Genomic DNA, 15,080 nt, shown 5'->3' with positions numbered 1-15,080 from the left:
TATATATCTGTGTGTGTGTGTGTGTGCGTGTGTGTGTGTGTGTGTGTGTGTGTGTAAATATGTATGTATGTGCTTGTATATATGATATATTTATATATACGTATATATGTGTGTGCACATGCATAATTGTGCATATGTATACTATTATTATTTCATCTTCTATCCCACTCTCGCTTTTCTATATTAGTTGATTCCCCCCTCTAACTATCTAAAGGCCACGGATTACTAATTATATGCTTATGCACGTCATCCAAGTGTAGATTTTGTGTTGTCCGATTCTTTGTCCCAAGAATTTCTAATAGGAGGTATCTTATATATTTTCAACAAACGTACAATTTTGTAATTCCTATCAGCAAATGAAAGACGTGTAATGGTGAATAAATAAAACCCACAAATTTTCCAATCACCTGTGTTAATATATATATATATATATATGTATATATATATACGTGCGAGCGTGTGTATATTTGCGAGTATTTGCGTGCAAGCTGGCATATGAGTGAGGGCTGGTGGCATAACCCCGATGGTGCAGATGCATGTTTTCTAGAGTGTGTCTACCAACGGGTACGGGTGGTATTCATGGGTATGTGTGTCAGCTGTGTATATCAGCTGCGTGTGAATTACTTGTGTGTGTGTGTGTGTGTGTGTGTGTGAATGTATATATAAGCAAATTTAGCTAGTTAGAAAACTGTCAATAAGAGATTATAGTAGCGACTATACTAAGAATATTTATCGCCACATCAATATTGCTGTTCGACGTTACTACCATTTTAAACCCAGGCGGACACCATATATGTTGCAAGCAGGGAAGCGAACCCTTGCAATTCTCCAGCAGGCGATGGGCTCACGAAACCGAACGGTTTCGGGCTACTTGTGTCCATGTTGAGTCGTGAGCACCCGACTGCTAGAAATAGTAGGATTCGCTTCAGCTCGCAATATATAGAAAAATAAGCGATCATCGGTCACCGATTTTGCAACAAGCAAAGTAGCTAGTTAGAAAAATCTCAATAACTATACTAAGAAGTGATATTTATCGCCACATCAATATAGCTGTTCGACGTTACTACCGTTTTAACCCCAGGCAGATTCTCCGCCGGGTCACTGGTGCAATCTGCATCCTGTATATATTGTTATAAGCTCATAACAATATTATCATCTAGAGGTTATAAATACAATTCATTCTTTGTTTTATGATAGTTGCTTCAGATGTGAACCATTTCTGCATGTTAATATCTAGTGACATCTTGGTGTATGCGATGCTATACCAGAAGGCTAAAAACCCCACTTAAATACTATTATCATATCATTGAACGTAAATCACATTTGGTATGTTTTTCATATATTATTTTCATGTAAAAATGTGTAAGCCTTAGAAGTAAAAACTCAATTGAATAATCTTTTTCTCCCAGTTCTTGTCTATGAGACCTATCATTTTAAATCACTTTGATATTTGCTTAAAATTTGTGTGTATTATATCTTTTAAATTTCGGAGTTGAAATTCCATCTGGGCGTTGGCAAAAGCGGCATTTCAAGACTGCGTGTATTGTAAAATGGCTAATTTGAACCGACATAATTACTGCCTTTATTGTTTTCAAAATCTTCGTAAAGATTCCCTGTTCTATACAGAAATCAGAAACCATTTACTTCTTAGATATGGTTTAATTTTATTAATTTTTTTTTGGTTACTTTTCAAAACTCTAAGTTTGGCTGTGCTGGCTCAAGTGTTTGCTTACAAATCTGAGGCTAAGAATGTTACGTTGACCTCTTGTATACCTTACAACATTTTTTAAATATAAATATTAATGTAATATGTAAAACGTCTGGTATGATATCAGATAATTCTAACATGTACATTTCCAAAATGCTTTGAAACATTTCTGTTGATGTCATCGTGAGTAAATCTTTTGGAAGTATATTCCAGTCATTACTAGATGAGGTATGGCGTTTATTTTAAATCACTTATACCCATAGAAAAGCCCTAAATGTCCTTAGCATTTTATGCTTACTACATATACAAAACACTGAAAAAATATAAGAAGTATTGGAAGAGCAACAGTAAGGGATAATAAATATTTTCGAGATATGCTTTGTGTTGACTGACTACACGGACTATTTTGACAATGTATGGCTAGTGCAAATCTTCTCAGCGGAGATTATGCAAAGAAATCACAAAAAAAAACAACAGCAAAAAACAACAAAAAAAAAACAACAAAAATAAAAACTTAATGTGTGAAAGAAAGTGTTGTTTGTTTTAGAAGACTCTTATACTATAAAGTGTCATTTCTCATGTTTGCAAGTAAATTCTCCAGCAGAGTTGAACGTGCTTTTCCTACATTAATGAATATCAACCTTATTCTTTTCTTTGGCATTTGTCGCCTTCTCTTTCCTAAGAAACATAAATCATTGACCTCTGAATATGTAGACGCTTTAATAATATCGACTCATTACTCTCTGGCATTGACTAGAACGTATGAGCTTTATTTTTATTATAACGTTTGTTTCACTCAGATGGTTGTTGGATTGATGGTCATGCACATATTCTGAATCGACTATATTAACTCTCTATTTACAACATTTCTCAGAAACAGAGGCAGTGAGGGGGAAGGAGCGTTAGCCCGCCAGGCAAAATGCTTAGCGGCATTTCCTTTGTCTTAACGTTCTGCGTTCAAATATCACCGAGATCGACTTTGCCTTTCATCCTCTTGAAAGTCAATAAAATAAGTACCAGTCGAGCAATGGGGTCGATGTAAATGACTAACCACCCCACTGAACTTACTTGTGCAAAAATTTGAATCAATATTTTCTTAGAAACAATAATAGGTAGAGTTCGGGAAAGTAAGCTAAAAAGAAGTGTCTTAAATCTTATATATGCTGCGTGTAACGTAAAATGACCACAGATGAAAATATAACGGATCCGTTCACTCTTTCGTCGAGAACATCCTTCTACCCTATAAACATTACTAAGGGATACTAGTAGCTAGTGCCTCAAATTTTAAGAATTTTATGACTAACAAAATTTTCTAAAACTGTTTTATTTGTTTTTGTTGTAATTTATCTTTGGGGATTACACGTCTTTACTAACACAATGAAATTAAGAATTCGTCCGCGTGTTTGAGACTAAGAATTCTTCTGCTTACTTGTACGCTCGAAAATGTGCTGTACATTTCGTGTACAAGTATGATTACGTAGAGTGCAATGTAAAACACCAAATGCACTAATATCTTCTGTGTATATAATTATAGTCTGATACTAATTTATACGACAGTTGATTTCTTAAGCAACTATTTGGATTTAGCTAATATTAGAATGTTCTGGGCATCATAGTAATCGTATAATATGATATGGAATTTGCATAGGATTTTTGTCAGTTTCTATTTTTCTTTTTTTAGTTAAAGCAAATAACTGTTGCTATCATTATATTTTTTCTGGGGATTGAAGTTTGAAGGCTGGAAACAAGTAAAGGGAAGAATGTTATTAATGAGAGGACAATAGTTTCAAATTATGATACAAGACCAGCAATTTTAGGAGGGGGTGGAATTAATTGATTACGTCGACCCGAAGTACTTAACTAGTACTTATTCGTACTGTTCGTAATGGATGAAAGGCAAAGTTAAACTCGAGCGGCATTTGAAATAAGAACGTAATGATAAAGATCTAGAAGAAATGCCGTTAAGCATTCTGTCCGATGCATTAACAATTCTGCCAGCTCGCTGCCTTATTGTCTTGGTAAAGAGTACCATTACATATTACCACTTTGGCTCAACAACAGAGGTTCTATATGGTCCCTCGATTTGCTGGAAATAGAAGCAAAATCTCCGTCTAATCATATCTCACTTTCTTTACAAAAATTAATTCTGGATCCATTTCTTTAATAAAAGAAATAATATTCATCGCTGGAACAGTTTAGATTGTAGGTCTGATGGGTCATTGCTGACAACTGACTTAATAACAGATAACGTAGGCATTCGAAGTATAGTTAATAGCATTCAGTAGATGACAACAGACGTTATACAGTGATAGGAAGCCAGACACGCACAAGAAAAATATCTTCAGTAGAGTAAAAAATGCGATGCCCAGTAGTTTATTACAAGTAATAGCTTCTTGATGAAAGGAAGAGAGATATAATAAAGCAATGTCGCATGAAAAATGGAACAGATATTTATAGTGTAGTATATACAGTTTTTAGAATTGTAATTACCAAGATTTTGGTGCTAAACCACATTCTTCCCTTCTAATTATAAAACTACCAGCTAAGTTAAGGGGTATTATGATACCACTGTTGGCGAGAGAATAATATAGTTGACGCTAAAAATATGTAAAAGAGGGAGTAAATTTAACTAAGTGAGCACAAGAAAATTAACACATAATATACTCAGAATATATTGTATATATACATAAAAGGGTTTCTAGTGAAAGCACAAGGCCACTAATTTTGAGAGGAGGGGTATAGTCGGTACCCTCGATCTCTATATTTGACTGATACTTTATTTTATCGATCCCGAAAAGATGAAAGACGAAATTGATCACAGCAAGATTTGAACACAGAACGTAAAAATTCTGCAACAAGTACTGCTAAGTAATTTTTTGAACGCTAAAACGATTCCGAAAGTTCATCGCCTTACTGTATAATAAAATATGCAATAAAATTGATATAAACAGAATATAAAATCATCGAGTGAATGGTGATTTGTACGATTGGTAGTAATGGTAAATATATAGCTTTAAATATATGAATATATGAAAAATGTATCTATATTACAAGTGTTTTTTATCGATTACTAATAGAAATTTATTAGAAGTATAGAGTTCTGAAAGTTCCTTGTGTAAGTATATAGTTACAGCGAGTTGCTTATATCAAATACTTGTATAAATTCAGTGATATAAATGTTGAAAATATAATTATAGGTAATTTTTGTCAGCAAGCGCGTGATATTTGAATAAAAATACACTAAAACACGCTAATGGATATATATGATAGATTAATTACAAAACATTTCCTTCAACTTAGGAAAATACTAGATTACAAAAATAGCAGTGCAACGAAACCAGTGTATGATTGGTTAAATGTAAAAATATATAATCGTATAAAAATGTTATGCTTTAAATATATGGGAATTTCGCTTTATCTAAATCATTTTTGAAGAAAAAATTTACAATATTGAATTTCCTTTATTTCTATTTTAAAACCATCGTTAAATTTGAATAAGAAAATAACGTAAACGAGAAAATAACCTTAAATTATTAAGTTAAGTATTCATTGTTAAAACATGAACTGACATCACATATCTCTCTTTATCTATTTAAAATAATCAAATAGCGATGAAAAAACAATCAATATATGATCGTTGATAAGAAATTTTGCATGGAATAAAAGTTTAGATTCCATCTTGCAGATATTCTCATTAGTTAAAAACCGCTAATTTCTTTACATTTTTAGGAAAATGTAAGCTTACTCTAAATAAATAATACGCTAACGTTTTTCTCAATTATACGGCTATCTCTTTTGATTATTGTGAACGAGATACATTTAGTATTTAGATGTATTTAGTTTTAAAGGGAAGTTGAAATTTGAATACCTATCTTAGTCTACTACTACTACTACTACTACTACTACTACTACTACTACTACTACTACTACTACTACTACTGCTGCTGCTGCTGCTGCTACCTCTTCTTCTTCTTCTTCTTCTTCTTCTTCTTCTTCTTCTTCTTCTTCTTCTTCTTCTTCAGCTGCTGCTACTACTAACACTGTTAGTACTATTATTCACAATGACTTTATTTGAAAGTCAACTTCAAATTATATCTCATTTAAATTCCTGTTGCAAAGAACTGAAGTCATCGAGATGAATCCGCTATATCCGTGAGCAAAATTTACCTCACAAGATATTGAAAACACCACTGAAATATCCCGTGTACATCTTCAAGTTTCCAGTTCAGTGAACATAATTGTAAGTGTTCTCTAATTAGGCACATGTTTCTGCCAGCAGTTGGAAACGGTAACGGAATACATTCCTATGTTTCATATAATTATCAGCAAATTAAAATAAACGTTACTTCTCATCCCCACCCATCTGCATTCTATAACGGATTCTTTAAAATGTAAATTTTGTCTATAGATCATAGTTTAAGCGAATAACATAATTTAAGCGAATAACACACGATTTCATTTCTTTGTATTCATAATTGTTTAAACAATATATAAATTATCTAAGAATATCATCCTATTCCTTATAACGGGGATTTCTACAAGCGAGTAACATTAAATCCTCACAAGATGTAATGAAAAAAAAAATCTGTTTTAGAAAAATCTGCAAAAATATAGCTGACAAAAAGAATATTAATACATGTGACTTTAAGAGCCAAAATACATGCCAGATGTAGTAAAACTCTAACGTTCAAATTCTGGAGGTAAAGCCTACATAAATTAAAGTTTCCCACTCTAGATACAGAAGCCAACACTACTTCATATCTTTGATAATGCGCTTGAAAAGTCTGGAAAGGTCGATAAGCAAGAATTTAGGAACATTATCGCTCGAAACAGACTATAAGAATATTATACCGAAAAACGAATATATAATTAAACATGGAGAGAAACACATGCATATACACAATATAAATTTTAGTTATGTATTATGTGTTTATAGCTATGTATGCATGCATATATTTGAGTTAGTACTAATGTTTGTTTCGGTATGGTATGTATGTGCATATGTATATGTATATATATATATATATATTCATACATATATGCATACATACATACATACAAACATGCATGTATGTATATATGTATATGTATACATATATATTCATACATATAAGCACGCATGCATACATACATAAAAAACATGCATATATATATATATATATATATATATATGTATATATATATGTATATATATATATATAAGAGCGTAGCTCGAAACGTCAAAGACTTTCCGTATTCCCGAGCGTCATACTAATATATACTTTTGTTATTTACACCACCGGTCCTCGTCTGTTGTTATTATTTGTATATTCTCCCATATATATATATATATATATATATATATGTATATATATATGTATATATATATATATTTGTCTTTTAAAATAAAATGTAATTATTATTGTATAATATATATATATATGCATACTTTCACATACACACATTTAATCAAATTCTGACCTATCTATTAATTACTATCGCAGTATTAATGTATTCGATTTATTGAGCATTAACATTTTAATTCTAAATAATTATGCAGTATCAGAAATAGAATATCATTAAAATCTTAAATTATTTTGCATCTACCATAACATGGATATATTTTGGTCTTATTACACTTCTTCAGGAAAGCAATGGCACCTATATATTTGCTAATATAATGAAAAAAATGCCAGTGTGTATATGTACAATATTGAAGTCACAGTATCTTCGGAATTAGCACAATTTGGAGTATAAATTGGTTAGCTAAATCACTCACAATTGCTAGACACATGAAAAATATAACCAAGTTAATGTCTACATTTTATTGTAAAAAATTTAAAGAAGATTCTTAGAAATAATTATTCGAGAAAGAATAGATGTTATCAGTTACTAACCAATATTTTAATCACTGTATCATGTATAGAAGAAAGAATCAACCTTGTACAGAGTAAGACAGCTCCGGTTATATTTGATATTTTTATGTGTAATAAACTTTTACTGTATTTTCCTAAGTAATGAAGGGAAGGTCTTCAAGTGAAAATTTACATAATTTAGACAGTAAATTACTGAGATGTATAACTGTGGAAATTATACACGCACCACATATGTATGTATGCATGTACTATGCTGAAAATCTGAATGGGCTCAAGTTTCATAATTTGTATTACTGATTTTCTACATATTTCTACAGAAAAAAAAACAAAATCATAAGACATGAAAATATGTTTGTTGACTTAAAATGTTTAAAATCACAGCGTAATATCAGAGAATTAGGAATAAACATTAAAAGTCACATCTCCAGCTTCTCTGAAATCAATAAAATTGTTGATTAGACGGACAATTGGGATTAGGGTAAGTACTGTTTACGTAAGGAGAAAAGTAAACTATTAATACTTTTAATATTCTTTGCAGCGAGCATTTTGCTCAATTAATTTATGGATACTTAAATTTAAAAAATTTTTACTTATATTTATTTCAGGAGAAATGTGGTTCTCTTTCACAACTACAGAACGTGATATCTTAAAACACCCTTTGAACAAATTCAGATAAAACACAAAAAAATATACTCCCATCAGAAACGTTATTTGGAGAAAATGTCAAACCGCAAGAAGTACGGTTCAGTGTCCAGATCAGAATACGATGATACCATTTTGAGAAATAATGTACGTGCGGACAATCGACTTAGCCGTGAATTGAAGGATGTCGAACGTGCTCAGAAAGTAACATTTCGAGATATTTCATTTGAGACAAAGCGTCTCCGTAACAAAATTCAAAGTGGAACTGCTCCTGTAGCAAAAAGCGACCATTTACAAAAGAAGTTACTGGAAATATCGCGAGAACAGACAGTGTCTGCTCAGGCGCGGACAAGTGTACTTCATATTGATACTAACATGGCTGAATACAATGAAATGGTCGAATCTTCAACGCCTGAAGCACTTTCTCAGGGCTCCATTAACAATCCGAAAGAAAGTAAGTTTTGATTTATATTTAATTAAGCAACATATATTACGTAACTAAATTAACTAGGGATTGCAATGGATTGGTAAGCATTATATCATGTTGTTCACATGGAAAACTGGGCGCGTGCATCATTCTGTATCGTTAAACGTTATTAAATATTGTAGGGGTGTAAACATAAATAATTGCTCATCTGTATATCCCAGTAATTTATAAAGTCAATTAATGATTTACAAATGGATTTTTAAAATATCCTGGTAAGCAATTGTCTGAATAAGGAAATATCACGTTATAAAATGCTTTGTGGTTAAACAGCCCAAAGGTATAAAAAATGATTTACTAAATAAATAATAGTCAAATTTGCTCATTATGTGAGCAATACAAGAAAATAAACCCTATTGGATATTGGTATGATACAGCGTTTATTCCAAGTTGGCAGAATTATGTCAGGATTTCGTAGCTGTTGTTTTATTCAAGACGAAAGATCCTATTGAAGCGAATTACAAGAGATATTTGTCTTTCGCTCCACCAAGTGGCAAATTTGATGAGCCGTTCTAATATTGTTTCGCACTGTTTCTCATGCACTTTAATTCTCTTTTTAGCTTGATACGATGTCCCTTTCTCTCGTTTCCTTCTCTGTCAAATTCTCTCTCTCTCTTTCTCTCTCTTTATATATATATATATATATATATATATATATATATGTGTGTGTGTGTAAGAGAGAAGGAGAGTGAGAGAGAGAGAGAGTGGGAGAGAGAAGGAAAAGAGCGAGAGATGTAGAGTCAAAATACATTATGTATGTGAGTACGTGAAAATTTAAACAATACTCCAGCCGTTTAAATAATGCCTGGAGACTTATTATAAATCTTTGAAACCAACATGCAGTCCATGCCACTTCAAAAGAATAGAAGACATTGAAAGAACATTCTCTGTCTGTAACATGTCAGCATCTCTGTAATACATACAACTAGTATAAGCTTTGTATAAATGAAAGGTAATATTATATAGAATATCTCAAGTTTTATGCAGGAATTTACATGCATCGATGTTGCTTTTTTATGTAATACAAATATCTTCAAATCATTAGATGGTTGGATTTCTGAAATAGAATTTTATGGACATTCAGATAACATAATGCAGTCCAAATATCTGTTTCATGCCTCAAAAATATAAATAGTAATAGAAAACTGAAATGATATAGCAAACAGGAACTAATGTAGCAAACAAGAAATCAAGAAACACTGCGTTCTATATTTTAGGTTCATAAAAATCAGATAAACACACACACACACACACACAGTATCACTTATCTTTTATTATCTTTTCAATCATTAGACTGCAGCCTAGTGACTCCAATTACCCTTTGAAAAGAAATCTTGCATCGTTTCAAATCATATTACTGGCTTTTACTTATTCTCTCGACTCGCATATTCCCCACAAAAATATACAAATCCAAATGCTTTCTTGCACGACCTCCTCTACCTTTTTAAATTTAATTAGATGTTCTATTTCAGGTGGAGTTTCATTTAGGTCTGGTATTATACGTAAATCATGCGTGTCGATCTAGAAATAAGGTTTGGTGTTAGATTAATTCTGTTTGACTGTCTCCTCATATTTCCAGAATTCCTTTTTGAAGCTTGTCAAGATGTTCTTGAACCTTTTGTCTTTTCGACTACTCTACATAACGATAAGCATTCTACTTTTGAAGGAAATGAAAGGAAAATTTAATGAACGAGTAGTCAATACATGACGGTGATACAGAATCTGTTTAATGCTGAAATGTTTCCTTAAATATTTATCATTACATAAGAAAGAAAAAACGCAACAGTAAAACGTTTATGGCACATATTTGCGACATTTCTGCTTGACACCAGATAAAATTATTGCAAGCAATAATTATACTTAGTTTAATTTCGATCTCTATTTTAAAAATAACCTTTATACAAATGTTACTTATAAGTAGAAAGTTTATTGTTATGTCACCAAATCGTATTTTTAAATGAATGTAATGATTAATGACTATACAAAAGATCATATTGTGACAGTAATTAAAGAAAGTCAGACAAGGACAAAAGATTTTTTAAATAAAATAATTATTTACTTCAGCAAAGCTTAAACATACGTTTTAGAACATCTTAGAGTATCGTTTCATAGTATCGTTTTTGGGCTACCTACAAGCCTGTAAAGTTGTGGAATATTTCCAAATGTTAAAAACTGAACAAATTTATGGAATCAATATCAAACTAAATATTATTGAAAAACAGCAAGAACAACAGCAGAAAAATCTAGAGTTAGAGTTAGAGATCCAAATGAGTGTCATTTGATGAGCTAAATGCCACAACGCTAAAGCAGCCCGGCAGCGTCCACAGTCAGAGTCCCAGTGTATTGGTTCATCAGTAATATCTTCATAGCAAACAACTTCCCAGCTTCTACCTGTACACTGGCAGCAGTAAATCACAACAGCCCTTATTGTATAAAATGGTAAGAGAGAAAAGCAGTTTGTTTGTAGAATTTAAGCAAAGTGAAGTTATATTGGTTTTAAATTTTGGAACAAGGCTAGCAAGTTCGGGCCTGGGATAAGTCAATTACATCGACCCCAGTGTCCAAATGGTACTTATTTTATCAACCCCAGAAGGATGAAAGACTATGTCGACCTCGGCGGAATTTGAACGCAGAACATACAGACGGACGAAATGTTGCTAAGCATTTTGTCCGGCGTGCTAACGTTTCTGGCAGCTCAACGCCCTGTGTGAAGTTAATATTATGAAGAAAATAAGGCAGCAAAATTATTAACACGCCAGGTAAAATGCTTAGCAGCATTTCGTCCATCTGTACGTTCTGAGTTCAAATTCCACCGATGTCAACTTTGCTTTTCATCCTTTCATTCATGCTGAGGTCGATGTAATCGACATATTCCCTCCCTTGAACTTGCTGGCCTTGTGCCAACATTTGAAATCAATATTATAAAGAAAACATTTGTGACATTACTAAACATGTAAAATGTAAAATTATATATTTCCTTGCTATTTATCGATGTTATGACAACAAGCTCTAAAATTTAATTCTTTAGAACAAGTTTCGATTATCTTATACTTTCATTCATACATCTCGCACATTTTAAAACCTGAATATTGGGTTACTTCATTCTTGAAATGAGTAGTTTAAGTTAATAAATGTGAAGGAACTAGCAGTACAAACTCTCAAAAGAACATAATAATTTACCAGAATAGAAAATAAAATCTTGATAAGATACACTTTCATTATGTTTAGGTAACTTTTTAAAATAATCTCATTATAAGTTGTAAAGAAAATCATTTTCGTATTTTGAATGCGTGTATAAACTAATTTTTCGCTTTACACTTCTTCCTTTAAAGATACTCTTCAATCCAATGGAAAAAGTAAGAGAATAGGAATAACTGTTGAAAATTCAGATAAATCTGACTATAACAAAGAAGCAGAAAATGATGGCAATGAAACTACACAAGCATCTAGTCAAGTGAAGAATGAGAAACGAAACATATGGGATTCACTAAGTATCCCGAAGCATTCAAACAACGTTAAAGCAGTCCGGCAGCGTTTACAGTCAGAATTCCAAAGTATTGGTTTACCAGTAATGTCTTCACGGCAAACGACTTCCCAGCTTCCACCTGTACATGGCCAGAGTATTAAACGTAATGCCAACCAAACTGTAAAACTTTGACGACCGGTATTGAAGAAGTAAGTTGTATTGATTGTAGAACATGGTTTAGAGGAATAAAGCTGAATATCACCATTCTTTTGCAGTCATGGGCTCAGGAGCATTTTAATGCAGGCTGAAAAACAGACACAATGATGCATGTTGGAAAACAGACATAGGGATCCATGCATGCACACACATATACATAACTAGATGTACACAAGGAAACACATTCATCCATTCCAAACCCACCGAAGTAGAGAGAAAGTCACGCATATATTACGGAAATATAAAATAAAAGTAATTGATAAAAAAATCTGACGACTTTTATTCTCTTGTATGAATTAAAACTTCGTTATTTGGATGTATTGATAAAGGATTTCACAATTAAAAAAAAAAACAGCTTTCTTTTCTGTTACACATTTCAGTGTACGATGCATATAGACAGGAATTTATTAGCAGATTTTGTGAATATATCATAAATATCAGAGATTATCTGATTTGTTATGAAATTAGGAATATAAAACAATAAACCGATGTATCAGATAACCAGGAGGTTCAAGCTCGTCTAAACTTTTCATTATATATTGGTCAATCTCATCAAAGTAACAGAAATAATTGTAAATATTGCACTGTTAATGAACAGCTAAACTTCCAACTGAAAAGAGTGAAAGCTAAAATATGGAGCACAAGGTATGGATTTTATCGTCTACCAGGATATTATTAGTCCGCTCATGTTCGCTTTTCATTTTCATTTTTGGACATTTGAGTCGGCAAAATGTTTAGCAACATTTGTCTGTCTTTTTGTTCTGAGTTCAAATTCCGCCGATGTGGATTTTGCCTTTCATCCTTTCGATAACGATAAAATAATGGTCGAGTACTGGGGTCGATGTGATCGACTTACATCTACCACAAATTATCTGGCCTTGTGCCAAAAATTTGAAACCAATATTGAAACACTAGAACAGCAATAAAATCATAAAACACAAGACCTCCTAATTAAAGTACTTCTAGTACTTAGCTCGTTTCATCCCATTCTGAGTTATGATTTCACAAGGCCAACTATACCATCATGTCTATGACGATTATATTAATATCATTTATCTGATAAATTCAGATCACTCAAGTGTGCGTCTACTAACAGTCATTTGGTGCTTAAGTAAGAAATCATGAAGTCTTCCAAAATCTAATGATGATTATAGAACAATTCCTCCGCAGACATGAATATCGAGAAACGTATTTCAAATTTAGACGAAACAGATTTGCCGAAGAATTTTATATCCATTTACCTGTTTCAAACTGTCAAGAGTTTAGCTTGAATATAATTAGCTAGTGTTATCAAACACAAACACGTACACCACAAGCACGTGCGTACAAATCCACACCCACACATGCACATCAGCAACGACCACACCTATATATATGTGTGTGTGTGTGTGTGTGTGTGTGTGTGTGTGTGTGTGTGTGTGTGTGTGTGTGTGTGTGTGTGTGTGTGTGTGTGTGTGTGTGTGTGTGTGCGTGTGCGTATGCGTGTGCGTGTGCGTGAGTGTGTGTGTATATATATATATATTAATATAATCTGGATGTTCCCCAAAGTTACGCTCCGGATATCGGCAACCAAATGTTATTATACAGTAGGACTTCTATTACTGGATATACATGTAGAAAGCTGCACATTTCCATAGAGTGTAAACAAAAAATTTAAATACAAAAAAGGAGATTGGACAGGCTTTATTACAAATCACTCCAGTTGTTTCAACGCATCATTTCTAGCTCTTAATTGCTGGATGTTACACAAATCATATGCAATATTGTACTAATATGATTGAACAATAGCTGTATACATACGCATCTTCATACGACCAGAGTCAAAGTAGTGCTATCTCAAATTTAGTTTTTCAACATTTTCGGTTGTATACTCCTACTGAAATACTATTTTTAATATTCCTTTTACAAAGTGGAACAAGGAAATACGTAGAGATACAAATGAGAAAAAAGAAATAGCAAAATTAAATCAAGGGAAATAAAAGAAAGAAACCGCATTTTCATTCGATCATTAACAACATATTTGTTTGAAATTTTAGGAAAATAAAAAGATTTAAAAAATAAGAATGTCATAAAAAGATGACCTTTAAAAATTACCCGTCTTTTGTGTCTGTTACCGCTGCACTTCAAAGAAAACTAGTGACGTACGCTCACTTCCTTAACTCAGCAAGATGCCAAAAACCTGTCATCTTGCAGAGAAATGTTAGCTATATAATATCACAACTACAGTCTTTACCCTGTTGATTTTCAACTCATTAAATTTACTTGCACGCACACGTATACATTTATACAACACTAATGTACATATATGAGTATATACATATATATATATTTGTCCAAACATACACTCATACTTTTCATTTTCATGAATGTGTACACGGGTCACCAGTGGATAAACATGTAAATCATTGTTCAATCATATTAATATCATATTGCGTATAATATATGTAACATTCAGCAATTAACAACTGATAATAATGCGTTGAAACAATTGCAGTGATTTGAAACAAAGTCTGTTCAATCTATCTCGTATTAGAATTTATATATATATATATATATATATATATATATATATATATATATATGCATGTATTTATATATATGTCTATACATATATGTCTATATATATCTATAATACATGTATATCGATCTATCTATCAATCTCTCTATCTTTCTCTCTCTCTTTCTCTCTCTCTCTCTCTCTCTCTCTCT

The 15,080-nt window shown here is 32.2% G+C and overlaps 1 protein-coding gene across 9 annotated transcripts in view; it reads left to right on the top strand.

The window, feature by feature from the left end:
• Nucleotides 1-13,312, top strand: part of LOC106877715 (uncharacterized) — a 61,388-nt gene extending 48,076 nt beyond the window's left edge. For 8 of the 9 annotated variants that reach the window (XM_052971251.1, XM_052971247.1, XM_014926671.2 and 5 more), the window contains 2 exons: nucleotides 8,169-8,659; nucleotides 12,022-13,312. In XM_052971251.1, coding sequence (XP_052827211.1) covers nucleotides 8,284-8,659; nucleotides 12,022-12,347 — 702 coding nt within the window. In that variant the 5' untranslated portion in view covers nucleotides 8,169-8,283 and the 3' untranslated portion in view covers nucleotides 12,348-13,312. Of the gene's footprint in view, nucleotides 1-5,868; nucleotides 5,949-8,168; nucleotides 8,660-12,021 lie in introns of those variants that run through there. The other variant, XM_052971248.1, reaches the window with a different exon arrangement.
• Nucleotides 13,313-15,080: the final 1,768 nt, after the last annotated feature.

This window comes from Octopus bimaculoides, chromosome 10, assembly GCF_001194135.2.
Source record: "Octopus bimaculoides isolate UCB-OBI-ISO-001 chromosome 10, ASM119413v2, whole genome shotgun sequence".
NCBI classification, from domain to species: domain Eukaryota; kingdom Metazoa; phylum Mollusca; class Cephalopoda; order Octopoda; family Octopodidae; genus Octopus; species Octopus bimaculoides.
Note: the sequence above shows the minus strand (reverse complement) of the source record. Positions and strands in the feature narration are given on the sequence as shown.